The sequence below is a fragment of the Aethalodelphis obliquidens genome, unplaced genomic scaffold (assembly GCF_003676395.1).
Source record: "Aethalodelphis obliquidens isolate GAN/ISIS:26980383/991018 unplaced genomic scaffold, ASM367639v1 scaffold19, whole genome shotgun sequence".
Taxonomy (NCBI): domain Eukaryota; kingdom Metazoa; phylum Chordata; class Mammalia; order Artiodactyla; family Delphinidae; genus Aethalodelphis; species Aethalodelphis obliquidens.
Genome location: NW_020837963.1, coordinates 10,895,981 through 10,923,599, shown reverse-complemented (window position 1 = coordinate 10,923,599; position 27,619 = coordinate 10,895,981). Strand labels below are relative to the sequence as shown.

The window sequence follows — 27,619 nt, the reverse complement described above, 5'->3', positions numbered from 1 at the left end:
TGTGGCCTCTCCCGTTGCGGAGCACAGGCTCCGGACACTCAGGCTCAGCGGCCATGGCTCACGGGCCCAGCCGCTCCGCGGCATGTGGGATCTTCCCGGAGCAGGGCACGAACCCGTGTCCCCTGCATCGGCAGGTGGACTCTCAACCACTGCGCCACCAGGGAAGCCCTGTTCCTGCTCTTGATTACTCGTCAGTAGAGTCAGCAATGGTGGGATCATTTTAGCTGAAAAGCTTCTATACTATTAATATATAATATTAGTGTGGTTCCCAGAGCCTTTTTGCTTAAAGCCCATCTATTCATTTCAAAAACATTTACCAAGTCATTACCAAATGCTGAGCTCTATGCTAAGTTGTGGTTTCTGCTCTCAAGGCGTTCACAGTCTCGTAGGATACGGTATATATTTTTTAAAAAATTGCTGCGGCAGTGTGGTAAGACTCATAGGAGAGCAGGGCCCAGCTCTGGTATCTGGGAGGGAAGGATCAGATTGTCACTTGGTAGGAGTAGTGGTCTCCTAACGATCTAGTTGCCCTAGATGACCTAGGGGTGGAGGAGCCCTGTGAAACACACCACCCACACCTGTTCTCCACAGCATCACCTGAGGCCTCTTACTAGACTCCTAGGTGACATGTGGCACACGTTTTAGAAACCACTTGTATAAGCCAGTCTTAGCCCACTTTCCCTCTTTTCAGTATCATTTTTAGTGTGACTTTGGATTACAAAGAATTCATTAGAAGGTCAGTCATTAGGTGAAGAAGCACCTTTTTATTTCAGTGACACTAAATATAGAAGAGCTTTGACCACTTAGATTTCAGAGGATAAACAAATGAGTTCTGCTTTTATAGTTCTTAGGAATTAGGACCATTGAATTTTAGATGCTGAAAGCACCGCAGAAGTCATTTAGCCCGTTGCTTTTATTTTACTGCTGAGGACTGAGGCCCAAAGGGGGAAGTGACCCAGGTATGGATACTCTCTGGTTAATGGCCGAGCTAGGATTAGAAACCAGACAAGCCAGCAACGAGACCAGCACTCTTTGTACTAAGTATTACACTGCCGCAACAAATTTCCTCTCTCACCCGACGCCATAGCAATTTCAAAACTGTGGCTGGTATTACTCGTGTTCTGTTAACTGATGAAACCCAAGAGAACTCTTTAGTTGCCCCTTGGCTCTCTGCACCCTGTTGCTATTTAGTTCTGCCAATCTGATTTGGCCCCAGGAGAGAGTAGTGGGCCGTGATGTGATACTTTGAGTAGCATTTACTGGTATGTTGTAATGCAAGTAACAGAAGTCAGAAAACTCTGTTTCTACGTGGCCGTCTTCAACAAAGGTGTGAACCACAGGGGCTTAGTCATCCTCAGTCTTGTTCCTCTTGGGTTTTCAGGGATTCTGATTCCATAAATTTCTGTGTATGTTTGAGCACCTACTTCATTTCTAAGCAATTATTAGCATATAATCTCAGAGACCCTTAGAAGGCATCTCCTTCCAAATCCCTCTACGAATTCGCTGCCAGGCAGTGAACAAGCCTCTATTAGCCTCCTTCCTCCAAGGCTACGTACTCTAAATGACCATAAATCCCATTTCCATCAGACTTTAGAAGATTCTTCCTTAGGTCCAGCCCAAATTTATTTCCCTGTGAAGTTTTCATTTTTCTGCCCATTGGAGTTACCCCTAAGTCAACTCAACAAATACTTGAGAAACTTGAAGACAGTCTACTCGTTTTTTTTTTACCTCTAGGGTATACATCTGTATCTTCAAATATTTATCCTAAAAAAAAAAAAGTTTTGACTTTATAACTTTCCAGTGCATTCTTCCAAGTTTAAAAAGAATACTCCCCCACTGCTCGCCCAGGACCATTTAGTGTGAATCTCAAACTGAATACAGTGCTCAAGGAATCATTAGCACAGCCTAGGGTGGATCTGTCACAAAACCCATTAAATACATTGTGTCTTCATTAAAGGCCACCTAACAGCATCCTACTGGCAGTATTTGATGACATCATCATTCTACTGACAAACACTGAACTTGAGATCAGCTGAAATCCATCAGCCACATGTCCGTCAACTGTCCTTGTGCACTATTTGTTGTATCAGTGAATTTCATACCGTTTCCGGTGTCAGGGTCTCCTTTAAATCCTCATTCAGTCACATATTCTGCAGCTCTGTTGTTGGCAAATTTGTCACCAAACGCCAGGTGTGCAGCATTCCCGTGAACGAGGTTTATACAGAAAGACTTGTTCTTGGTGGAACTAAACTGAGTTGAGAGGTCATCGCCTGTGTTTCAGAGCATTTCGGAACTGTCTTTTAAATAGCCTGTTACAGAATTTCACCCAAGATCTTAGTCATCAACATCATCTTTCTATAGCTTCTACATTGGGTTTTGTTTTTCTTTAATGAGGATATTTGCCTCTCTCTAGTGTTCTACCATCTCTCCTACTCTCCACAATTATCAAAAATTTCTGAAAGCAACCTCAATTGAAAGGTTTTATCTATACCCAAGTTGTACTTTATTTTAAGAAAACCTGGGCGGAAAAGGCAGAAAGGGAAAATAACTTGAAGAAACTCCCTTCATTTAAAAAACTTCTGCCGGCTTTTTTGAGATATTATTGACATCTAACATATGTCAGTGTAAGGTGTACAATGCAACGATTTGATACATGTATATTTTACAAAATGTTTACTCCAGTAAGGTTAGTTAACACCTCCATCCCCTCACATAATTGGGTTTTTTTCTTTCAAATATACAATACAGTGTTGTTAATTAATGTCACCATGCTGTACATTAGATTCCCAGGGCTTATCTATTTTATAAGTGGAAGTTTCTCGCCTTTGACCAACATCCCCCTATTTCCCCCAGCCCCCAGCAACCACCATTCTACTCTCTCATTTCTTTGAGTTCATTTTTTTAGATTCTGCATATAACTGAGACATACAGTATTTGTCTTTCTCTGTCTGACTTAGAGAAGTTCTCTTGACCATGGGTTAGTTACAACAGTTTTAGAATCCTTGAGGTCAACATTGATATTTCAGCATCCGTTTAAACAAAAGTCAAGAGGTTTTGAATCCAGCCATAGCAGGGAGACCATTTACTCTCCATTAACAAGCTCTAAGACAAGTGGTTCGGCATGATGTGTGCCCAGATCCCACAGCGCTAGGTCTAAATTAGGTATATCCCCTTTTTCTTCCCCCAATACCCATTTTACTTGAATTCAGGCCCCGTGACCTAGAAATGAGACAGTCAGTCTGCACTGGACCGTCAAACCCAAAGGACTCCCTTTCTCCTTGCTTCTAGGACAAGCCAAGCCTAGTTCCTTAATCTTTCCCCTGTGGTTAGCACCCTGGTGTCATGAACCTTAAATACATAAAACCCAACGGTTGTCTCCTCTGCTTTTAAAATATAAAAACACATTTAAAACAGACTCTGTTACCTCAACACATTTTGACTTTGCTTTCTTCTTAAATAACAGAGGAAAAAGCAGGTAGATGCTTTCAGTAGCACAGTTATATTTTGTTGGGGACAAAGACACAGTGCTAAACAGTCCGTAATTTAGAGAAGACACGACCTGTACATTTTTAAAAGGTAATATTACCCTCATTTTCTCAGGAAAGCAGATTTTCTGAAGGGAAGAATCTGTATTGTAGAGGTTAGAAATTACACAGATGTTTCTTCACTCGTTCTCTACTGTCTGTGCTTCAGGTCCTTGGGGGATACATACATGTGTAAGAGAAAGTCTCTGAACCCACAGGCCTTTGGCTCTGGGGGGATGATAACACAAGTATGTGCCTAACTAACTGTCACGCAGGGTGGAATGATTAAGTGACCCGAGAGGTGAGTCGGAGAAGGACGAACATTGGCCAGCCTTCGGGATGGATAGGAAAGTTTCCCGGAGGAGAGGTCATTGAGCTCATATTAGAGTCTGCGTTAGATTTCAATAGAGACAAGGCTAGAAAAGGCATTACAGAGCCATAGAATAAACATGATCCAAAAAAATACGCAGAAAATCAAGGATCTTAAGTGCCCAGGTGGAAGCAGGGAAATGACCCGATGATGCGGTGTGCCAGGCAGGGCTGCCTTGGGCCGGGAGCCCCTCCTCCGAGCACGGCAGCTCCGACAACTGGCTCGCATCCTTCACAGGAGAGTCGACAGGAAGAGTGAATTTTCATGTATATTTTTTACATCCAAATTAAATTAACTCATGGAATTTTCCACCCTTAGGAATTAAAGTAGCAGCTCATGAAGTAATTCAGTTATGTCATTCATACCAAAACAGAAAATACTGGAGCAACTTGGCACCGTTTAAAAGCCAAGACTAGACCTTGGCTATTTTATATTTTTTTCAAAACCTGTAGGTGTTGTGTTCTGTTAACTTTTACTGGGGCTGTAATTTTTTTTTTAAATCAAAAGTATCTTCATTGCTTAGAAAACAGAAGTGCAAAATGGATTTGAAATAAGAAGAGGGTTTAGGCAAAGCACCTTTAGGAGTGCAAAAAAAAAAAAAACACAGAAGTGTTAACGTCGAATTTCTGAAATGCGGGGAGTCTACCTAATTGGTTGACATTCACAGTTGTGCATAATTATAGCTTCCTCTAGGTCCATAAGTCAACTTAGAACTCTAAAATTGAGTTTAACCAAAAGATCTGTCCAATATTAGTTAAATGACGTCTTTTGAGGAAGCATTGTCCTGATACAATAGCCACATTCATTTTCAAGCAGTTAATTGGACGTATTGTCAAAAACCACAGTGTTGAGTTTCCACATTTTAATTTCACATTTGCCTGCTCCCCAGCTTCTGCACAGGGACGGGTCTCGTTCGGAGCTGAAAGTGTGTGAAAGTTATTGGAGAATGGTAGTCTCTGGGTAATGTTTCTGTGAGCCGCCCAAAAATTTTCCCCCTGCAGTCTAGATGGGAAACAGCTGGTTTTTGTTTAAAAAGCTGTTTTGCGAAATGTCTGAATCTTGAGGTGTAGAACTGAGGTCACCAGTAAAAGCAGGTGCTTAGGGACAAGTGAGAAAGAGTCTGGGGCCCGGCTGGCCCTGTCATCTTCTGCAGGGTACTTCCTATTAGAGAAAAAAGTATTGAAGTTGGCTCCTTTATTTAGGACGCAAACAGATAAACTAATCGCATTAGTGATGCTATTAGAAATTGAGCATCTTTGAACATGGCCAGCCCTTGAGTGAATAATTTGCTCCCTCTGAAATGGCTGTCTCCCTCCCAAGGCTTCAAATACAAAGGTCCAAGGCTTTAACTTCCTTTAGGTATTATAAGTGCTTGAATTTCCTCTTTAAATACACCCACAGTAAAAGAACTATGATTTCAAATAAGTAGTCCCAGAACTGAGTACGTCCTCCAAGTTCATGGAGGCAATCTCGGGGAAAGGCAGAAAAGGAACCCAAATTGGCAGAACCAGGACAAGGCAGTTTTGAAAAAGGCCAAGTACAAAACATGTGGAATCACTAAAGTCCAGTGCATGTCAGATATCCACCAGCCTGAAGATGAAAGGAAACGACCTCCTCCCCTGGGAGCTGGGGGTTATTAGCAGCTGTTTATCCAGTCGGGAATAGAGATTAACATTGTAATTTTTTTTTTTAAAGAACTAGAAGAAAATTTGTTTGGGAAGTTGGCTCTTCATATCAAGTCACTGTGCATTGCCAAAAAAAACTTCCTTTCTCAGAACTCATGTACTAGGGTTGAGCAATGTTATGATTCTCTGAGAAACTCGGGATTACCAAAAAGCCCATCTCCATAAAATAGAACAGAAAAAGACAGAGACGTGAATGGACGGCTGCCACTGACACGTTCCCTTAAACTGTGCACTGTAAAACTAGCTGTTTGGTCTGGTACCTGTCCTCCGGCCTGCCTCTACATGGGGGGTGTTCTCCCCGTCCCATACCCCAACTTCATCTTTGCCGCTCTGAGGCCTATGCAAATGGGTTTTGCACATGCCTACTGCTTGTAAATGCCTTTTCATGACATACTGGGGAAGCTGCTTAGTACTCTGTGGAGCTTTATTCTCAAAAAAAAAAAAAAAAAACCACAAAGAGTTGGATATTGGTATTTTCCCCTGATTTAATGCTACTCTTAATGTCATTTTCTTTTATTAAATCCTTTCTTTTGCTTTTGATCTTATTTATAGCAGAGCCACTGGTCATATGGAAACTATTATTGTATAGCTGGGAGATGAAAGACTTCATTGCAGTTAAATAAGAGTGAATCATTTGGGCCAATAATACACACATACAGTGAGGTACCATTTGTATCCAAAATGCCCTATGTTGTTCACTTTGTAACAAAGCCATTGAGGTTTATAAAGGGCTTTACAAAAGTCTGCTTTTTGTCCAAAATGTGTTGTCTGACAGTATGAAAACGTGTTGATGTGCAGTCCTTAGCTGCTGATTCATATATATATATATATATATGTATGTATAATCTAAATATTGACACTTCTTGTAAAATTAGGAACTTTTATTTAAAGTTGAATTGTTAATTAATGTCAAATATCAGTTTTTAAAATATATATATATTTAGATAATCTATATCAAAATTCTACCCATCATTCAAACCCTATCTAAAATGCCACCTTCTTGAAGTAGTCTCTGGTTTCTCCATCTGATACGATTTCACCCATCCTTTAAAACCCTACATGACCTTATACTCCTTTATGACATTCATCTTATTTTGCCCTATATAGTAATTATATTAATTCGTCTTTAAGATGTAAGAGGTTGTAAAGGAATACACACATCTATCTTTTATTATTTTTTCCTGCAGTGGCTTGCATATAATAGGCATTCCTAAGGCATTCGTTGAATAAATGAAATGTTTATTTTTTGATAGAAACATGCTAAACCTATATTCGACAGTACCGAAAGCTTTTAGATTTCAGATAGTCTCACGAGATATATGCCATTGGTGTCATCATTTCCGGTTTAGGAAGTAACTAATTGCACCTTGTGACATTACAGCCCTGTACAAGGAGCCAGTGCTTGCCCTTGGGATAATTACATTTCAAGACAAGTATAGGCTCGGGACTTCCCTGGTGGTCCAGTGGTTAAGACTCCGTGCTTCCACTGCAGGGGGCACGGGTTTGATCCATGGTCAGGGAACTAAGATCCTGCATGCCACGTGGCACGGCCAAAAAAAAAAGAAAAAAAAAAAGACAAGTATAGGCTTTGTGAATAGCAGCAAAACAAAATCATTGATGCGTATGCCCTGCCCTGTTAGACAGTGGCCTGGAGCGTGTTTTAAGGGTGGTGTCCATAATGAACCATCAGGGGAGAGCCCTGTCCAGATCCAGCAAGATGATGAGTGTTCTGGAGACCCGGACAGTCTAGGAGGAATGAGAGTATGGGGGTCTGTGGGACTAATGAAAGAGAAGTGTTCAGGGGTCATGGGGAGGAAACCAGCCCTGGGGGGCAGAAGAGGAAGGGCTTAGCTCAAGCCTTAGGGATGTGGGAGTGAAGGCAGCAGATGAGGGGCCACAAGTAGGTAACTGAATATTGAGATGAAGGAATTTAAGAATAGGAGGGTACAAGCATCGTCCTCTGGTGTCCAGGTGAAGGACCCAGAAGCATAAGGTATTGATCTTAGACTTAATCCATAGAACAATGAAAAGCCATGCTGGAAACTTGATATCCAAGAGACCAAGTGATACGCAGAGGATATAGCATTTACAAGCTGAGTATTTTGGAAGTGATGGGAAAGAAATGTTTTATTAGTTCAGGCAAGCTTCTTCACACTTCCATTGCCTTTCCGAATATGTTAAAATCAGCGGATGTTAATTGGATAATAAAAAAAGCATTTAAAAAATAAAGACCTGATTGTTTCCCCATTATAGGTCATTAGAGAGTATTGAGTAGCGTTCCCTGTGCTATACAGTAGGTTCTTATTAGTTATCTATTTTATATATAGTAGTGTGTATATATCAACCCCAATCTCCCAATTTATCCACCCCCCCTTTCCCCCTTGGTAACCATGTTTGTTTTCCACATCTGTGACTCTACAAAAGAGTGGATATATGTATATGTGTAACTGATTCACTTTGCTGTACAGCAAAGAAACTAACACAACATTGTAAATCAACTATACCCCAATAAAAATTAATTAAAAAAATTTAAAACTAAGGCCAGCTAGGTAAGGATGAATCCCTAGTGACGGACTTCCTGGGCTGGCTACAGAGCACTTTGTGTGCCAGTCGGCCTCACACCGGTGTGTTTACACTGGGGGGACCCGAAATTCCAAGTACACATCAAGTGTCCAGTTGTCTTTTCCTTCACACTAGACAAAGGAAGCTGCTTACAAGTAATTGCAAAAGTGCACCATAATCTCTGTGCTACATGGGCTTGGTTCACTAGGCATGGATTAACTTTAGTTCCCTCCAGCCTACTTACTAACTTGCTACCCCGGGGAAGGAAGGGATGGAATGGACTGCTAACCACCCACCCAGGTCCCCGCTTGGTGGGCTGCATCCAGTTCTGGTTTCCTGTGTAGGAAAATGATGTAGAGAATTGGGGGTGGAGGGTGGGTATGCAGAGGAGAGAAATGAAACAGTTTCACTAGATGGAACTTATGAGTTAAGAAAAAAAATATAAAAAGATGAACTGAAATCAGGTAACGGCCGTTTGCATCTCTCAAACTAGATCGCAGAATCATTCATCTTTAACCATTTTGGTGGACATCAGGGGAGTTTCAGCCTAGCTGATCCCATGACACTGCCAAGGTCAGGGTCATTTAGATTGTGTTTAAATCCTCTCGAAAGTTATTTTATCATCTGGGGAATAAGCATTAAATACATTTCCAAGAATTGCCCAGTAAGGAATTACCTTACTTCAGGCAAAGCCTAAGTGAAGCTGTGAAATTTCTGGGGGAAAAAAACAGGTGTTTTTAAGAAAATGAGGAGGCCTTCTCCCAATAAACATTTTAAGAATCGAAATCCAAACTAAAGAATTCAATCCAGATCTGACTTTAGTGAAAAGTCCTTTTAATGGTTTAATCACATGAATTTTTTGAAATGGTCTGATAATTTTTTTAAAACTGAGGAGTATGGAAATTATATTCGTGGTTGAAGGGTGTCCCAGATGTCAGGGCTTTTTCGCACGAAAGCGTTGGTTATCAGAGCCTAGTCTCATTTTCTACAGAATTTGGTGCCTCCAATATTGTTCCTCACAGTGTCTACACTGCTATTTCATGAACTTCCGAGTCCCCATCTGTGAGCTATTAAAGAAAGTTTGCAGGACCACTTCCCACTTCTTTAAAAGATGCACCTTTTGGACTCAATGGTATTTTTTGCACATTTGAGAAAATGTTTGCTTTCCTCTAATATGACACAGACAGATCTGGCAAGATAATTGAAACTGAAATCTAGCACTCTATGACTGTCATGTATAATTGATATTTCATGGGGAGATTACAGTTCAGACACCAAAACTCTTTTCTCTGTCAATGGGTGTCCAATTACAATAAAAAGAACCAGCCCATCAGCTTTTTTTTTTTTTTTTTTTTTTGATTATGGCAAAACAAGAGAAAGAAGAGAGAAAAGTAAAAGTTACCAGGACTTTTTTCTTTGCCCCATTTTCTTGTTATTTTTCTTCTTTCTAAAAAACACCTCTGTCAAAAGGAAGATTTTGAACCTCATGCCATTAATTACAAACTTTCGTTTTGAGCTAAATGTTTCTAACAGCATTTCTGGTTTTGTGTCATTTTCGCAGGTCTAGAAATTGATGACAAGTTTCCTAAAGTTTCCATCCTACACTCTTTTAGAAGGATTATGGTAGAGGAGAAAGAACTGAGGTCTGAAAGCCTGTTTTGAAGCAGTTATCTCTGGAGATAACATTAACGAGGATTGAATAACTGCCAAATGAAATTTAATACATTTTCCCATCCATGAAATAGGCCTCTTAAATACAACAGAATAATTACTTTCACAATACTCCCTGGAAACAAAGAGAGCAGAAACATTGAATGCCTTTTTTGTTTGTGGTGGTTGTTTTTAGCTTGAGGACCAGGATAAGGACATTTACCAGGATGCTCTCTTCGCATCCGCACATAACAACAGCCTTGCCAGCAGCCACCTAATTTGAAACTGCATATCTTTTTTTTTTTTTTTTTTTTTTTTTTGCGGTACGCGGGCCTCTCACCGTTGTGGCCTCTCCCGTTGCGGAGCACAGGCTCGGGACGCGCAGGCTCAGCGGCCATGGCTCACGGGCCCAGCCGCTCCGCGGCATGTGGGATCCTCCCGCACCGGGGCACGAACCCATGTCCCCTGCATCGGCAGGTGGACTCTCAACCACTGCGCCACCAGGGAAGCCCTGCATATCTTTTAAATCTGTTTATGTTGGAGAAGTCGTGGCAAATATTGAAATTTGTAATTTAGTTAGACATCTTGGGCTTGGCCTGAGTTGGTGGACCATGATGTTTTTCCCCCTATGATAAGGAAAACTAAAATGATTTTTATATCTGCATCTATGTATGCGTGCACACACACACACACACACACACACACACACACACACACACACATAAACACACTGTTTTAAAATGAAAACTCCAGGAAGTAACCCCATTTGTCCCTAAACTCTGCTCCCCTCCCCTATGTGTGTGTGCTTGTGTGTGTATATATGTACATACATACATACATATATATATATATATAATATATGCCCAATCAAGTTGTTCAATGTTGTTATAAGTTTTCTGAGTTCAAAATCTGTTTTAGTCCTCTAACCAGATGTTCTCTAAGTCACTTAACCATTTCAGCCTTTGCTTTCTTCTTTGTCAAATGAGAAGTTTGTCCTAACTGGTATCCAGGTCTCCCCAGACCCTTCCCTTAAAGTCTATATACTGTGATTGAAAAGTGTTCTTAATATATCAATTCTTTCCTCAGAAAGTAAGATTATTTAAAATGATATGGTGCTTATGTGATTCAAAAGAGGTAGTACACTTCTAAAAGTATTTAGTAATTCCCAGTGATAAAGTCACACTGGAGAATTTAAATAGCTGTGTCAGAATTTGAATATTCCTTGTCCTAAGATACAATGAAACTTAGATATCTGCACATAAGAGCCATGATTTATGGGGGCCCGAGGAAGGGGCAGCCATGTTTGGACCACATGATCTTGCCTCCCCCTCTTCTTTTATAGCTCATTGGACCAGGGGCGAGGACACCTGATCCCAGGCTAGCCCATTCAGTGGGTGGCCTGTGTCTGCTTCAAAATGATGAGCTGGACCATCTGGTGATCTTGGCATTCTGAACTCAGAAATTCTAAGACAGAGAGGGAGTTAGGAGCAGATTCAGAACCTGAAAGGATGTACTGGGAACTCCTGTGAAGTGTCCAGGCCATAGTTCTGAGTGGGCAGAAGCCAGAGAGAGACAGAGGTACCAACAGAGGAAGGAGAGAGGCTGGAACAGCTCCTGAGACACAAGGGGTGGCCTTAGGTCCCGAGAGTTCTCCAGGCCCAAAACGTAGATCACAGAAATCTTCCTGTTAAATCTCCTTTTACCTGAGCCAGCTGGAATGAGTCTCTGGTCCTTCCTATTAAAACCAGCACACTAAATTGATCGCTCCACGAGAATCCCACCAAGAATCGCTTATAAGCTCCATGAGGGCAGGGGCCACTTCTAAATTATTCAGCACCCTGTCCCCAGTACCTGTCAGAGTGACAAGCATGGGCTAGATTAGGAAATATTTGTTGAATTAATAAGTGTACTCTTGGATCAGTCAACTGATAATTATTGAATAATTTTTAGATTTTAGTTCTTCTACTTTTAGCATAGATATATCTAAAACCATATTGTATGTGGCTATAAGATGACTGTATTCTTAAAGACTGCAAAAAAAGTTTACAATCAATATTGATAAAGCTAAGGTTTCATAGGCTGCCTTTTAACTTTATTGCTTATCTAGATGAAAAGGTTAATGAAAATAGGGCTTTAATGAAGTTTGGATTTTCTGGGTGCCATCCTTAGAATTGATTTGTAGGTTAAAGGAATCTGCTTTTTTTCTGGTTACACTATTATTATATTTGTAAGTGGACAAATCCTGACCCTCATATATACAGAAGGCAGTATTGGTTTCTCCGTCTATTTCTGAGTTATTCTGTTGATGGGTTTGTGCTGGCCATTCACTGCGGTGTTTTTCCTTGTCTCTTATGTGACCAGAAATAATGTTTCTGAGGGAGATGTAAATAGGGTTAGGAAATGCTGTCTGTGGTCAAGGAAACACGTAAAGCAAAGCTAATTCTTCAGATCGGAATACTATTCCACAGCCACAGGCAATGGAATTGATCCTGGAGAATCAAGCTAATTAGATGGGTCCATGGATGTGGACCTATCATTAGTCATTCATTTGACCTGGAATATACATAGTTTACAAGGGAGACCTTCGAATGTCAAGGATAACATTGTTTCCAACTTCCTTTATGGAAAATGATGTATTATTTGAGATGATCTATAGAAAATAAAGTTAGCTAACATGCGTGACTAAAAGCCAAAAACCTAGTTGGAACAACTATCAAACATGCTTATAGATCATTTAACATTTTACTGTCATTCTGCAGGAGAAAGATTTAAAATCAAATGGATATAAACAAAATAGAGACAGAGTGCAAACGGATTGTAAGTGAAAGTAGCTTGAGTTCTAAGGTTTCTTGAACTATGTAGACTCTTATTTTTATGTAGTATGCAAGTATTTTCAGCTGGAACACCTAACAATATCAATAATTATTGTGTACCTTTGTGTACTAGCTGTCACGCATACTACTACTCCTTGCAATAAACCTGGAACTTACTCTCTGTAACTGCCAATGTTATTTTCTCTGTTTTGGATTTGAGCAACTTACCCATGATTATACTTATACAGCAAACAAAGACCAGTTACAGTTATAATCTACATATTAATTCTCATTACTGTATAATTTTCACTCAGTTGCACTGCCTTTCACTTACAGTTGAAGGAAAGAAAATAGAAAGGTTATTGGTTGTAGGTTCTTCTATCCTCTTTTAAAAGCTAAACGTGTCTAGAAGGGAAAAAAAAAGAAATTTCAAGATTAATAACTGAATATATTTTAATTCAAAAGCAAAATATTAACCTTGAATTGCATCGTAGCTGCCCACAAAGAAGGCTTGAGGGTTTTAATAGGATGACTCTAAAATAGGAGGAGAGTACGAGAATCTCTGCTGTGCTCAAATCCGTGGTTACCTTCAGTGATTCCAACTTAGAATCATCCTTTGTGGAAAGAAATGAAATCCATTGGGAATGCCAGTAACTGGATCAACACTTGGGTAATTATTTAGGTTAACATTGATGGACAGTCTTAAAGAGCTACCATTTGATCAGGGGCTGTAAAAGTCATGCTTGCAAGTGGACATCTCAGATTGAAAGGATAATCACTGACTGAATCAGTCTTCTAAATGCATAGATAGAAAAATGGAAAACAGCTACCACTCTTTGGTCTGGAAGGAAAATAAAAACAATACCCGAAGAGTGAGAAATGGTTGAAGGGAATTGGGTGGGCATGCTCTACCTATAAAAGATTAGGCTTCAGTTACTGATGAAAAATGGGAGTGGCATGGCAATGGTGTCAAATATGTGAGAAGGCTGACACTTATTCCATGGAACTCCAGAAGTTGAATCTCGGACCATTGGGTGGAATGTACAAGGAGGCCAACTTGTGGTGAAAATGGAGTGAGCTGCTTTGGGAGATAATCAGGGTCTTAATATATTTGAAGCATCCACATAGACACTAAATGACCACCATTCAGATTGTTCTGGGAAGGCACACGGGCACCCAAGTAGCAGAAAACACTGGACTCCCCAGATCTCTCGGCTACAACATTCATTTATACGTCCTGCTGCTCCTGAGTCCTTAAATCCTTTGCTATTCTTGCTGTGTTTTGTTTTAACTTTTTTTAAAATTTATTTTATTGAAGTGTAGCTGCTTTACAATGTTGTATCAATTTCTGCTGTACAGCAAAGTGATTCAGTTATACATTCTTTTTCATATTCTTTTCCATTATGGTTAATCACAGGATATTGAATGTAGTTCCCTGTGCTATACGGTAGGACCTTGTTTTTTATCCATTCTATATATAATGGTTTTATTTTTGCTGTATTTTGAATCTGGGCAGTTAGTAGGATTTGTATGATCCTCCTCTCTCTCCCTGAATTATTTTCTTCTGTATTGTTTTGGAGGATATAAAGGTGACACTTTATGCTAGGCTGCCTTTACAGAGCACATGCTTCATTTGGTTCTGTGAATTTTATTGTTGCTAGTTCAGATTCTTATTATTGTTGCACTTTGTGGAAATACTCTTTTAAAACACTGGGTAGCAAAAGAGTGATGATTCTGCTTCGTGGTTTCAGATTTTGGATTGGGAAAAAATTACACTTTTTGCTTCATAGCCGTATAAATTCATGGATAAGTATTTTTAGTGTTAGACCCACTGTCCTGTGTCAACGTTCACCTAACAATAGGCTAAGAAAATAACTACTTGGAAATGCCATTGAAAACGCTACTCGTGTTCCTATTGGTCTGCAAATACTTACTGGTCTTACTTGAAGGTGTACACGATAAAGTCAGTGATTGCTGTCTCAATGCCACAAGGTCAACATCTCTGGACCCCAGAGTAGGTAGTAGTAGTTAATAAAAAGCTCAGCAGTATTTTTTTCAGACCAAGTCATCATGCTGTACTCTATAATTTTATTCTTGGAAGCATAGAGAGTGTTTACAATATGGTGTCTTTCTAGGATCAGAATAGGGAAAAAAAAATATGGAAAAATGTCCAAACATCTTTGCATGGCAATGATGGCATTACTGGTGTGTTTAATAAAACCTTTATTGGTACATTTTCCGGTATGGTGGCATTGGCAGAAACGGTCCCCCTTTGGATTTGGAACTCAGCAGCTGATGAAATACAGTAAACATTAATTTGGAATGGGCTGCCAGTTTTGGAAAGCCAGGTGACATTTTATTATACTTGTACCGAGCAGGGGCTATGTCCCATACTGCTGTAGCTTCCGCTGTCAGTGGCTTAGCTGGCATTATGGAAAAAAAAAAATGGCAGGCCTGAGAATCTTATCCCCTGAAATGAAAGTTGAATGCCAAATTGAAATTCCTGTAGGATTTCCGATAGCAATGGGGGAATTGAGGAGACCACAATTAAGCATATGGGCATTAAGATAATTGTCAGATCTGTTGGCGGACATGATAGAAGACAGATGGGTACGAATCAGTGCACTCCACTGCAGCACCCTGGGAGACAATTTGACGTTTTACCTGCCTGAGCTACTCTGCCATATTTGTCACTGGATGTACAGCACAGCATCTTACTGAGTGTTAAAAGTGTTTTTTGCTGGGTACTCTAGGTGCATGCGTGGTCCTTTAGCGCCCTCTAGTGAAATGCATTTGGGAGTATTGTTTTTCAAAGGTTAGTCTCCCTTCATTGGGTCCTTGCTGCCCTGGAAGTAGCCGTCACACCTCTGATTCCCACTAAACTCTACGGTTCCTCTTGCCCTTTCAGGTTGGGGCCCATCGTGAAGATGGCGTGGCCCTGAGGGGCAGCCATTCTCTTGTCCCAAACCAGGTGCCAGTTCCACAGCTTCCTGTCCAGTCTGCAACGTCCCCTGATTTGAACCCACCCCAGGACCCTTACAGAGGTAGGTCCGCCTCCGCGGGCGCTTCTGATCTCACTGAAATAATAGATCCCGTGTGGATCCCGTGCTTACTCATTCATCCCTCAGGAAGCACTGGCAGATCACCAAGAATCCATTTTGATACAAAGATGGTAAGTAAATGGGAAAGGATTTCAAACGTCGCTGGCTAATTGTGTTTCTTCAGTAACTGTTTTGCTCCAGCATCCTCGGAAATCCTGCTCCTATTTCAGCAGGGAATGAGACCACAGCCTGATGAGAGGAAATGTGATTTTAGCTATTTCCACATTGTGCTCATTCAGATCCTTTAATGTGGTTAGTTGTAGCCTGACAGTGATGTTTCCAAATGAAGAGGAAGGAAGGAAATGGTTTTTGTTGCTTACGATGGAAGGAAATGTAGGTACATTTCAAACATGGAACTGGGATGATTTTCGCTCTTGAGTCATCAAGCCCCGTCCTTATTGCCTCGTACCACTGACTCCTTTCGGCTTCCCAGGACCCCAGGTAGCTGTGCCGCAGGGGCAAGACCTGGGTCCCAGGGTCCTTGTGCGACTGGCTGGCCAGGTGACCCGAAAATGCTTACATAACATCTCCTCATTCCCCTCACGTTGAGAATAAAAATGATAACAGTGGCACAAGAATGAATAATATGTGTAAGCATTTGCCCACCTGTTAAGCATTGTAAGAATCTTGGGCGTGAATTATACACGTGGGTATGCCCGCCATTTTTAATTGAATAGTAATACTTTGATGGCCCTTTCTTTTTTCTTTTTGTTTTTGTTTTTTTTGCGGTACGCGGGCCTCTCACTGCTGTGGCCTCTCCCGTTGCGGAGCACAGGCTCCGGACGCGCAGGCTCAGCGGCCATGGCTCACGGGCCCAGCCGCTCCGCGGCATGTGGGATCTTCCCGGAACGGGGCACGAACCCATGTCCCCTGCATCGGCAGGCGGACTCTCAACCGCTGCGCCACCAGGGAAGCCCCTGGGGTCCTGCATTTCTAATGGACTCCCAGGGGATAAGGATGCTCCCGGTCCACTGACGAGAGTTTGAGTGATAAAGTTCTAGACTCTACAAATAGAAGGAAACACTAAATAAACGCACTTCTAGCTTAGAAATAAATGATTACATTAGGGTCACGTTTTAAAATATATTGTGATCTTGGGAAGTTGAGCAGTAATAGAGCTAGAAGTGTCTTCATTGAGCAGTAACTGCTTTCCATAGGTACCATTTTTAAATGCTGATTACTCCTTGAGGATAAGAGAAGCCTAATTTCAGAATATCATTAGGGTATCTATTGAAGTCTTGACTGTACATATTTAGCATATACTCCCTGGGAATTATATTTTAAGGACATTTTTCTGTTAAATCATTGCATATGGAAGAAACTCAATATAATAGCTGATATTTACTTGGGTTCTTAATCAGAACATTGAGGTGTGTGATTTTCATGATTATGATTTTCATTGCAATTAAGTTGATGTTTTGTAGACAGTGAAATTACCGTCTACTCCAAAAGATTGCAAAATAGAATTTAACCTCAGAGCCAATGCAGGGAAAACTTGTTTCTGCAGGTGCATTTTTGAAACTTCACCAAAGACCATGAAAAAAGGGACAGATCACACAGCTCGGCGGTCTGAACTGTATAGCTGGCAGCTCTCCAGTCTGGGGTGCGCATGTCTGTGCCTCGAGGCTTTGGTGGCCGTGTCACCTGGTTTCTTTTTTTTCTGCAGGCATGCCACCAGGATTGCAGGGCCAGAGTGTCTCCTCCGGCAGCTCTGAGATCAAATCCGACGACGAGGGCGATGAAAACCTGCAAGACACGAAATCTTCCGAGGACAAGAAATTAGATGACGACAAGAAGGATATCAAATCCATTACTAGGTCAAGATCTAGGTAACAGTATATAATACTGTCGCTTCATTTAATTCCTTTATTGGACTTTGATGAAGTGAACAGAACAGGAAGAAACTATTCAGTTTTTTCCTGGCAGGTAAATCTGCAGCTGAAAAGAAAGTGAAAGGCTTTGCTCTAGAGGTACGAAAGTATCGTTTGAGATACCTGTACTCTAGGAAAGCCAAAAATATCTTTGCATTTATGAATTTGGACCCAGTGCTAATAATGACACACGGCAAAAACAATTTGTAACTGATTCAAATGCAAGCAGTCGATTTGTAAAACTATACTTATTCTACAAATTTGGTCGTAAATGTTCTTTGGAAAATATTTCTAAAAAGAGAGCTTAGCTCTATTGAAAGCTCAATCGATGTATGCACAACGGTAACTTTTTTCTTACCTCAAAAGTGAGAAAGTACTGATTTCCCAGCTTTATTCTAAATATGTTGGTATGTATAAGAGCAATACCTAAATTGCTCATTTTTTTTTTCTCTCGGCAGAAAAATTGCAACTGCAGGGAAATAGCTTCTGGTTGGTTTTCTTAAGTCCCCGATATCTTTAAACTAGAATCTATCTCCTTGAACTTTAATCTGATAATCAGATGGGTTTTTTGGGTTTTGGTTTTTGGTTTTTTTTGAGTATCGTGACACCCATGTTCTTTACCTCAGTTCCCTTGGATGGCTTTTATTTGCAAACTAAATGAATTGTACTAAGACGATACCTCCCTTTTCAAGGCTATCGTTCTCAAGGTTATACCTGGCATCCTTTGGGAATTAAGGACATGCCGCCTTTTCATATTGCCTTTATAGTTATTGAGATAAATCTTATTACAAGTTCTACCACAGTTTCAGAAATTCTGGAAGCTTCTACCTTACCCCTTTTCACCGTGGCTACAGAGTTTCCTGACTTGGCCACATTGGTAAGACATCCCAAGAAGGGCCTTTCACATCCTTACCAGCTTCTCTGTTAGATCAGTCAGCTCTTGGTAATTTAACTAGTGGTCATAACGCATGCATATCAATGGATTCTTTGACGTTTCAGTACAACATTTTAACTTGCTGTTAAGAACCTTCTTTTAAAGGTCACTGTTTTGACATTTACTTAGGCCCCCAAAACCGTGTTGTAAGGCGAGACTTTCCAAATCTAGGCAGTTTTCTTTGCATAACCAATTTATTTATAAGAGGTTAACCAATTCTCATTCATTATTGGCCTGAATACCCTTGGAAAACAAATTCCCATTTTCAGGCCCACTTTGGAAAAGGTGTCGCATATGTTTGATGCGTAAAAACATTACCCAGATTTTTAACTTCAGGATGGGATGAGCAGAAACTCAACTCTGTTCTCTTTTCACTTATTACGTCCTATTTGTGTGTCAGAATGTGGGTGTGAATTAATAGTAATCTTGATTTCCTTGGCATCAGCAGAGGTCACGGGTGGGAGAGAGCGGGACCAGCAAGGAAATGAGGAGGAGAATCAGATGGCGGAGAAAGAGAGCACTTTCCGATGGGTTCAGTTTAGTTGCGCGTTCACCAGCACGCATTCGAGGCAGACAGTCCCATCTGGAAGGGAGTTTAACCTACAGGAAAGACGAGCCAAGTCTTACAGCATCTTTCTTTGGTGTCTGCCTCCTTTATAAGTGTTCTTGGCTTACTTACGTCATCTTTATGAGCAGCATGTGCTGCAGCCCAAGAATCCGCTCCATTTCTGATTGATTGGGGCTTCTCCATCGTAGTGGATCCTTAGTGCGATTTGGAAGTTACCCAGACATTCTCCACAGTGGAAGACTCGGGGCTATCCATTTTAAGCCAATACTCGCTAAGTGTGCGTTGAATTGAGTAGATAACTTCCCACGTGTTCCTCCAGCTCTGGAAGGTTGTGATTAACATCTTTATTCTGTGAGCCTTTCAGATTCATGGAACTTTAGAGTAGCGGCTCACCTTGATGGTCTTTGGGGTCAGTGCTCAGATCTCTAGGTAAACATCCTTATGGATGGCCACCTCGATATTGTTTCTTGCAGTGAAGACTCTCTTGCTTTTGAGTGAAGTTTACTTCATTTTTTATATCTCTCATACTCAAAAAAGGTTCTTGCTCATGTTAATTCATCGTTAATTCAGCAATTAGTTTAGTTCCGCTCAGGGTTCTTTGCTCTGTTCTGTTCTGCCTTCCTGAGACATTTTCCACACCTCTCTCTCTTTTACGTGATTGCCCAGGAATTATTGACGCCATGAGATCTTCCTGATACGACGTGCTTTCCAGGTGGCTCATCTTCCTATTTGCCCCCCATTCAAAAGTTTCTAATTTGTCCGCATGACACCCAGAAACAGAAGTTATCTTCCCTTTCCAGACTCCTGGCTCCAGCCATGCCTTTGATATGAATCATGTGATATCTCTGTTCTCATAATCAGGGATGAGCTTTTGGGCTTCATTTTTGACTCACAATGAGATCATGGGTATTGATAACCAGTAAGTGTTTGGGTTGGGTTGGGTTGGGTTGGGTTTGCCTAGAACTCATGTCAACTCAGGTTTCCCCAACTTGTCTGGGGAATCATAAACATCCATCAAGTTAGGCCATGGAGATGATGTTTCTGTAACCTTTCTATTTAATACATGGAAAAAGCGAGACTCAGATACATTAAGTGGACTGACCAAGCCTTCCAAGCTGGTTAATAGACAGCAGGCCCCCGTGTTTACTCCCATTGCTCTGTTGTCTTGAATGTAGGACCTTCTTAATCCTGTTTGAGCTGCATCGTCTTAATTTTGACCTATCCACATCATTTTTCAATCCCTGGTTCTCCTTGGGTTTCGGATGTCACAGTATGAAAGTTTTTTTTAAGAAAGAACAGCTTCAGTCTAAAACACTTTCTGAATCGTGGTCCTGAAGTGTAGCTCGAGCTGAAGTTGACAGCACTCTGCCGTGCGTAACCTTAGGGATGGAAGCTATGTTTTCCTTTTTGCTCCCCTCCATCCATATGGTGCACTCGGGGCCCCAACTTGAACCTCTCCTGTTGGGTTTGGGTTTCATGTCCAGGAGACATCAAACGTCTGGCGTAGCGACTGTCACAGCCACCTAAAGCAATGCCAAGCCCAGGTGGATGGAAAATTCTGCCAAGGACAAGATCCTGAGATGGAGGAGTTCCCTGAAAACTCAGAAAGAAAACAAAAGGAATTTAGAAACTGTCTTTTTCCCCACCCCATTGGAAAATGTCACGTTTTCCCTTTTGTCCCGCAGCAATAACGATGACGAAGACCTGACGCCGGAGCAAAAGGCGGAGCGGGAGAAGGAGAGGAGGATGGCTAACAACGCCCGGGAGCGCCTGCGGGTCCGTGACATCAACGAGGCGTTCAAGGAGCTGGGCCGCATGGTGCAGCTGCACCTCAAGAGTGACAAGCCCCAGACCAAGCTTCTGATCCTCCACCAGGCCGTGGCCGTCATCCTCAGCCTGGAGCAGCAAGTCCGAGGTCAGTGCCGGCCGGCTGGCCTCCACGCAGAGGTCACGGCCGCACGCCGCTGGAGAGAGCAGAGATGCTCTGGCAGCCTTGAGCAGGGGCAGAGAGTAGACTCTTAGGCATCCTTCAGAATCATTGCTTCAATCTCATCTAAATCTATGAGGCAGCTCCCCTTTCTCCTGTAACTGAATCCTGGGATTGTTCTTGTAACTGATGCTGCCTTAGGACGTTTGCATAGGTCCTTTCAGTAACCGGAGCTGGGGACGTTTGCTTTACCAACTTTCTCAGACTGTAAAGTGGCTGCAGAGTTTCACCAGGGAGTTCGACCTTTACTAGCCACTGAGTGAATGAATGACAGTCGTGTGCATTTTCCTAGCTGGTCCTCTTGTTCTGGAAGGTAGAAACTGAGAGGAAGGATCAACAGCCCCACAGAAACGTTGCATGACTGCCCTGGACCAGAAGCCGTGGGTGTGACCTAAATGCTCTGTGCTTTCCTCTTCCACAGAAAGGAATCTGAATCCGAAAGCTGCATGTCTGAAAAGAAGGGAAGAGGAGAAGGTGTCCTCGGAGCCGCCCCCGCTCTCCTTGGCAGGCCCTCACCCCGGCATGGGAGACGCGTCCAATCACATGGGACAGATGTAAAAGGGCAAGTTTGTTTTCAGCCATTTCTGAAAGCTCTCCTTTGTTACTCTTACCAAGGCATCAGCCGTGAAAGCCATATTTGACCCAAATGCACAGATTTTTTTCCCCCCTTGGGAAGAAAAAAACAAGTTTAAAAATAAAAGCTTTCCTTTTTTCTGTTATAAACGTATTAATTCATCTTTCTCTCTTCTTTCTCAGGTCCAAGTTGCCACATTGCTTCATTAATACAAGAGACCACTTCCTTAACAGCTGTATTATCTTAAACCCACATAAACACTTGTCCTTAACCCCTTTTTTTGTAATATAAGACAAGTCTGAGTAGTTATGAATCGCAGACGCAAGAGGTTTCAGCATTCCCAATGATCAAAAAACCGAAAAACAAAACAAAAAAAAAAAAAAGAAAGAAAACAAGTGCAACTTGGGGGATGACTCTCTTTAACATATCATTCAGAATGTTCAAAGCAGTATGTGCAGGCTGAGACGCAGCCCAGAGACTGAATGGCAATCTTTCCACACTGTGGAACAATGCATTTGTGCCTAAACTTCTTTTGGAAAAAAAAAATATATAATTAATTTGTAAGTCTGAAAAAAAAATATTTAATTTAAAAAAATTGTAAACTTGCAATAATGAAAAAGTGTACTTCTGAAGAAAACTACATGACCATTTTTGTTGGTATTCAAGTCAGCTAGTGTTTATAATTACCGGATATCGAATAAGGGAAGCTCGGCTGCCCTCGTAACAAAACCAGCAAACATCCTGATGACAGCGAAGTGATGACATTAGCCATTCCTTAGGGTAGGAGGAACAGATGGATCTTATAGACCTATGACAAATATATATATAAATATATATATAAATATATATTAAAAATTTAGTGACTATGGTAAGCTTTTGTTCATTTGTTTCAGACTTTTTTCTCCTGTAAAAAAATAGTACTGATTAACTTTTTTAAAAGAAAGATTTTACTGTAAATATGGATTTTTTTTTTTTTGTTTTGTTTTTCGGTTTTTTGGTCTTATTTCTGTCCCTTTCCCCGGTTTGTTCTCATAACCTGTAGTGCCAACTCTGCTTCCGGAGGGGTAGTGCAGGATGAAATGCTGACCCTGATGTTGCTTTTCATTCATAAATAAGTAGAAAGTTGTTTCTTCAGTCTTTTGGGAACACAGGACTTAAAAGTCACATCATGTGTAGATATTAACAAGCAGCATTACCAAGACATGGCAAAAAGAGTTTGTCTGAATTGTAATGTTGCGTTTGTGACCCTCTTCTGGGATTTTCAGAGGTACAAGGTTAGAATGCTACAATGTTACCACTGTGCCTTCCAATGTTTATATCATCGGAAACATAACATAATCAAAGTGGCTGTGATTTAACAAAATGATTAAAGCGTTACCTACATGTGTAGCCAGAAGTAGTGTGCAGTGAGGTGTTTCTGAATACATGGTCAGATTTTTGGAAAAAAACAAAAACAAAAAAAACAAGTGAAGTTCAACGACCATCCAATGAGAAAATTGCAAGTAGTGTGACAGAGCTGATTGATTTTGTTGCTTTCTTGATTTTTTTTTCAAAATGGGTTTACTAAGATGCAGATGACTTAACTGTCTCCTCCTTCGTCTGAAAAAAAAAAATGCCAATATTCAATCATCATGCAGCGTTATAACAAGCCTTATAAGTCCTAAAGCATTAAGTTGCACTTTCTTGAGGAGGGGTAGTGCAGTATTTCTCTGGCCAGTATGAATGAAGTTTATACTTAACGTATTTGATAGAAACATAGATCAAGCTATGGCACAGCAACTCATCAGATAGCTAGCTTTGACGTCTGGGCACAATTGAACCAACTTCCATCGTGAATCTTTATAATGATTGACTTTGGTGTATAGTGCAGTAAAGAAATAGTGCTCCTAGTTAAGTATTTGTCAGCATCCTTTTGTCTCTAACTCATTTCTGTTTTTACAGCCACACAATCTTGGCATGTATTAAGAAAAAAAAATCCCTTGTTCAAGTAGTTTTTCCACCTATCAGCACTGAGTAAATGCCATAAACCCATCGAAATGGTCTAAATGTTCCATCTGTTCTCCTGTTTTGCCAGTTATATAGTAATGAAATACATTTGTAAATTTTATGCAACAAATGGCAAACGTATCATTATTTTGAAATTGTGTATGTAAAAGTTATATTTTTACATGTAGACTCTTGTTATTATGTGTTTTAATACATTGTATCGGTTTTTGTTCCTTTTTTTTTTTTTAAACGGTGTGGTTTAAAAACCGTCTCATTGAAATGAAATAGTGAGCTACAAGAATCTGAATTTTATGTTCATTTCTGAAAATGTAAGAACAAATAAGATAGTTACCACGTGGTCATCTTTTACAAACCCATAAACATTTTGATTAGCTGTGTGTGTGTTGAAAACTGTAAATATGTTCAGTAGTGATAAAACTAAAATACTTTGTTTGATTTGTTGATAAGTTCCTAAAATGTGGAGGTGGATTAAAACCTTAGAATAGCAGAAATCAGACTTCATGAAAAGTTATTTTGAGGCTACCCTGTGAAAATGAATGAACAAAGGGGCTCAAAGAAGGGCATGGAAGACAATATTGTATACTCTCCCCTCCTCCTGAATAATGGAAACTGTGTGTACTTGTACCCTCAGTATGTTGAAGATTTCCTTTTAGTGGTACATTCTGCACTCATTTTGTATACTCTATCAAGGCGGGTATCCCTAGGAACAATATTATATAAGAAGCAGGTATCCTCTGATCACATTCAGGATAAGTGTATAGAAGAAAATATGGTGTTTACTCTTTAGGGAACTGGAAACACTCCCTGCATTGATGTACATTTTAAGATTGGCACTTTTGATACACGTTATCATCAAGGTGCTTTCATAGAGCTGATTTAAAGTTTTTCAAATCTGTAAACAAAGCAAAAAACAATTAAATCGTAGTTCTTGGATTATTTTTTAAATTGGTGCTTTATATTTTGTTCTCAGTCAAACAGAGTAAAAGCTGCAATTTATTGTTCACCAGCTTTGATGCATTCATTAATCAGTCATGTAATACCTCTATTGTGGAATTCCCTTTGGAAATAAGCGAAAAACTTTCTAACGGCCACCAAAAGCTGCTCACTACTTTTTGCTTGGTGGAGAAACATCTGCACCTATCCATGTGCATTGGGTTGTATCCCCATTAAAAAGGAAAAAAAAAAAAGATGAAAGGGAATGTGGCCTTTGTAGTGTGTTTTTTTTTCTTGTTCTTTTGTAATTATGAAACCCAGGTAAGATATTGGTATCCTGCGCTGTATTTTCTAATGCAATTTAGCAGAAGACAGTTAGGATTAAAGTACTCTACAGAAATTTCCTAAGGGTCCATACTACACTATGTATATGATGATACTTAGGCTGGGGATCTGTTTAAGAGACTTGGACTTTAAAAGCAGCTTGGAACAGTTGATCCACCTCCACATTCAAGTAATTTATGAATATGCAGACTAGGGATCTGTTCATCTAGACATTTTTCCCATTTGTCTTCTGTGTAGCTGCAAGGAACACTAATGTTTATACAACTGTCAGTCCACCCAGTAACGCAACTGGTTCTGATTCAGTCTTCCGATTCCTTTTTGTTTTTCGCTTTTTCCTATTTCTTGATTTTTTTTTTTTTTTATTTGTGATCTTTATTTTGATGAGGGAATGGGGCGGGGGGGTGGAGGGAGGGTGTTGAACCAAGACTTGGGGGTTAAGAGGATTTTCGTCTTGGATCCAACAGGCAGAATATGATCTGTGTCCAAAAGTGAACTTGAGTCAGGAATGAAACGATTTCAGCATAAACAAGCACAAAAATTTAGTCTGCTGGCTGACTGGAAACAAAAAAAAAAAAGTCAAGATGGAATATGAGGAATTCCAACACAATGGGGCACCAAGGCCTTTAGGCCTCTCTTTTTATTTTGCTTTGGTTCTGTTTGTTTTTCTTTAGAGACATGCTCTCTCTCATGGGACTTGAAGTGGACTCATCTTTGTGCAGTGCTGGTTTTGCCATACTCATTTCAAGTATTATAGACATATGTAATGGTGAAAATATATGAACTGTGGCCTTTTTCATTCTTGTTACTTGTGATGCAATTAAGTGAAGATAAGAAAAAAAAAAGCAGAGATTTACCATGTATCAGTGCCTGGCTTTTTGTTATAAAGCTTTGTTTGTCTAGTGCTCTTTTTGCTATAAAATAGACTGTAGTACACCCTAGTAGGAAAAAAACTAAATTTAAAAATAAAAAATATATTTGGCTTATTTTTCGCAGGAGCAATCCTTTTATACCATGAATATTACAAAAAAAATTGTCAGATTCTGAATATTTCTTCTTTGTAGATTTTTGGAATCATTATGAGTAAAAGTTTGTTACTTTATTTTACTATTTAAAAGATGTTATTTTGCCATGTGTTACTGAGATGAAACTGTATGGTAGCTTTTTTGTTTGTTTTGTTTTTTTTTTGTTTTGTTTTTGTTTTTTTTTTTTTTTTAGTTGTAGGTCGCAGCGGGGAAATTTTTTGCGACTGTACACATAGCTGCAGCATTAAAAACTAAAAAAAAAAAAATTGTTAAAAAAAGAAAAAAAGGGAAAACATTGAAAAAAAAGAAAAAAAAGATAAACAGTTACACCTTGTTTTCAATGTGTGGCTGAGTGCCTCGATTTTTTCATGTTTTTGGTGTATTTCTGATTTGTAGAAGTGTCTAAACAGGTTGTGTGCTGGAGTTCCTTCAAGACAAAAATAAACCCAGCTTGGTCTAGGCCATTACCTGTTTCCCATCTGTAGTTATTCGATGAAGTCATGTACATGACCGTTCTGTAGCAATAAATGTGCCATTTTTATAAACTGTTTCTGACACTTGTTTCATTTCATTTTGCATTGTCCATATAGCTCTGCTTCTCTGCTGTAAGTAAAACCGCCTCTAGATTTCATTTTGCAAGTGTTGGAGATATTGACAGCTTAACAAACAAAACATACCAACACAAAAAACCCCACAAAAACAAATTGAAAAAGCAAAGCACATGACTGACCAAGGAAGAGATGCCCTTAATGAAAATGGAACGAGATGCATGCAAAACAAAAAGAAAACTGTCTAGAGGATTAATTAATTGAAGGAATCTAATTAATGTAACACGGAAGCTATGCGTTTGAAGAGCTTTGAACTGCGCCATTGTTGCCAGTGTTTTCGGTTGGGCTGCAGCTTGCTTAAGTCAAGTCAGCCTTAAACTTCTGGATCAGTTGGTCGATTGGCAGAACCTCCTCAGCTAGATCTTTTCAGTCAAAAATCTATTGTATCGCTTTGTGAAGAGCTGCCTATTGTTAACCACAGTTAATATTCCACTGTATTGATCGTTTCTCAAACTCTACCCAGCCCACTACTTCTGGTTGACTCTGTTGACGATTAATCCAGGTGTAAACAACCAGATGGGCTTTTTTCGAACTTGTACCACTGATGCGTGCCACCTATGATGGGAGGGGAAAAATGTACAGATTAAAATTATTCAGTGTTATGTACTGTAAGTTAATACTTTTGTAGAGTGGACATCAATCTCCTTTGCAAAACTTGGAGGCTGTTTCAACATTGCATTTTAGAAATGTAAAGTAATGTATGCAATGGAAAGAAAGCCCGTGGTTAGATAAGCGCTTCATCACAGAATGTTCTAAATCCAGTACGTGGTATTTGGGGATGTCTTCATATCGCTCTTGTACTCTTTCTAATGGGGTTTAGTGACAAGTTTACCTGAAGGAAAATGTGATAATGCCATTTGGGTCACATGTGAAATGCACTCCATTAGCCAAATGTTGGGTTTTTTTTTTTTTTTTCTTTTTGGTTGGATTGTTTGCAGACATTTAAATTTTATGAAATTTCCAAAGATTTTGGTTGATAAGCCCTTTTTTCTTCTAAATGATTTGAGATGTTCTTCTGTTCTTACTGTGTGTTTTAAATATAGATAAAATAGCCCCAAGCATTTA

The 27,619-nt window shown here is 40.1% G+C and overlaps 1 protein-coding gene across 21 annotated transcripts in view; it reads left to right on the top strand.

The window, feature by feature from the left end:
• The window catches only part of TCF4 (transcription factor 4), a 360,826-nt gene extending 334,330 nt beyond the window's left edge, over positions 1 to 26,496 (top strand). For 15 of the 21 annotated variants that reach the window (XM_027118574.1, XM_027118569.1, XM_027118567.1 and 12 more), the window contains 5 exons: positions 15,513 to 15,648; positions 17,372 to 17,534; positions 20,764 to 20,993; positions 21,487 to 21,627; positions 21,822 to 26,496. In XM_027118574.1, the coding sequence (XP_026974375.1) occupies positions 15,513 to 15,648; positions 17,372 to 17,534; positions 20,764 to 20,993; positions 21,487 to 21,623 (666 nt within the window). In that variant the 3' untranslated portion in view covers positions 21,624 to 21,627; positions 21,822 to 26,496. Of the gene's footprint in view, positions 1 to 15,512; positions 15,649 to 17,371; positions 17,539 to 20,763; positions 20,994 to 21,486; positions 21,628 to 21,821 lie in introns of those variants that run through there. The other 6 variants (XM_027118572.1, XM_027118588.1, XM_027118573.1 and 3 more) reach the window with 2 other exon arrangements.
• Positions 26,497 to 27,619: the final 1,123 nt, after the last annotated feature.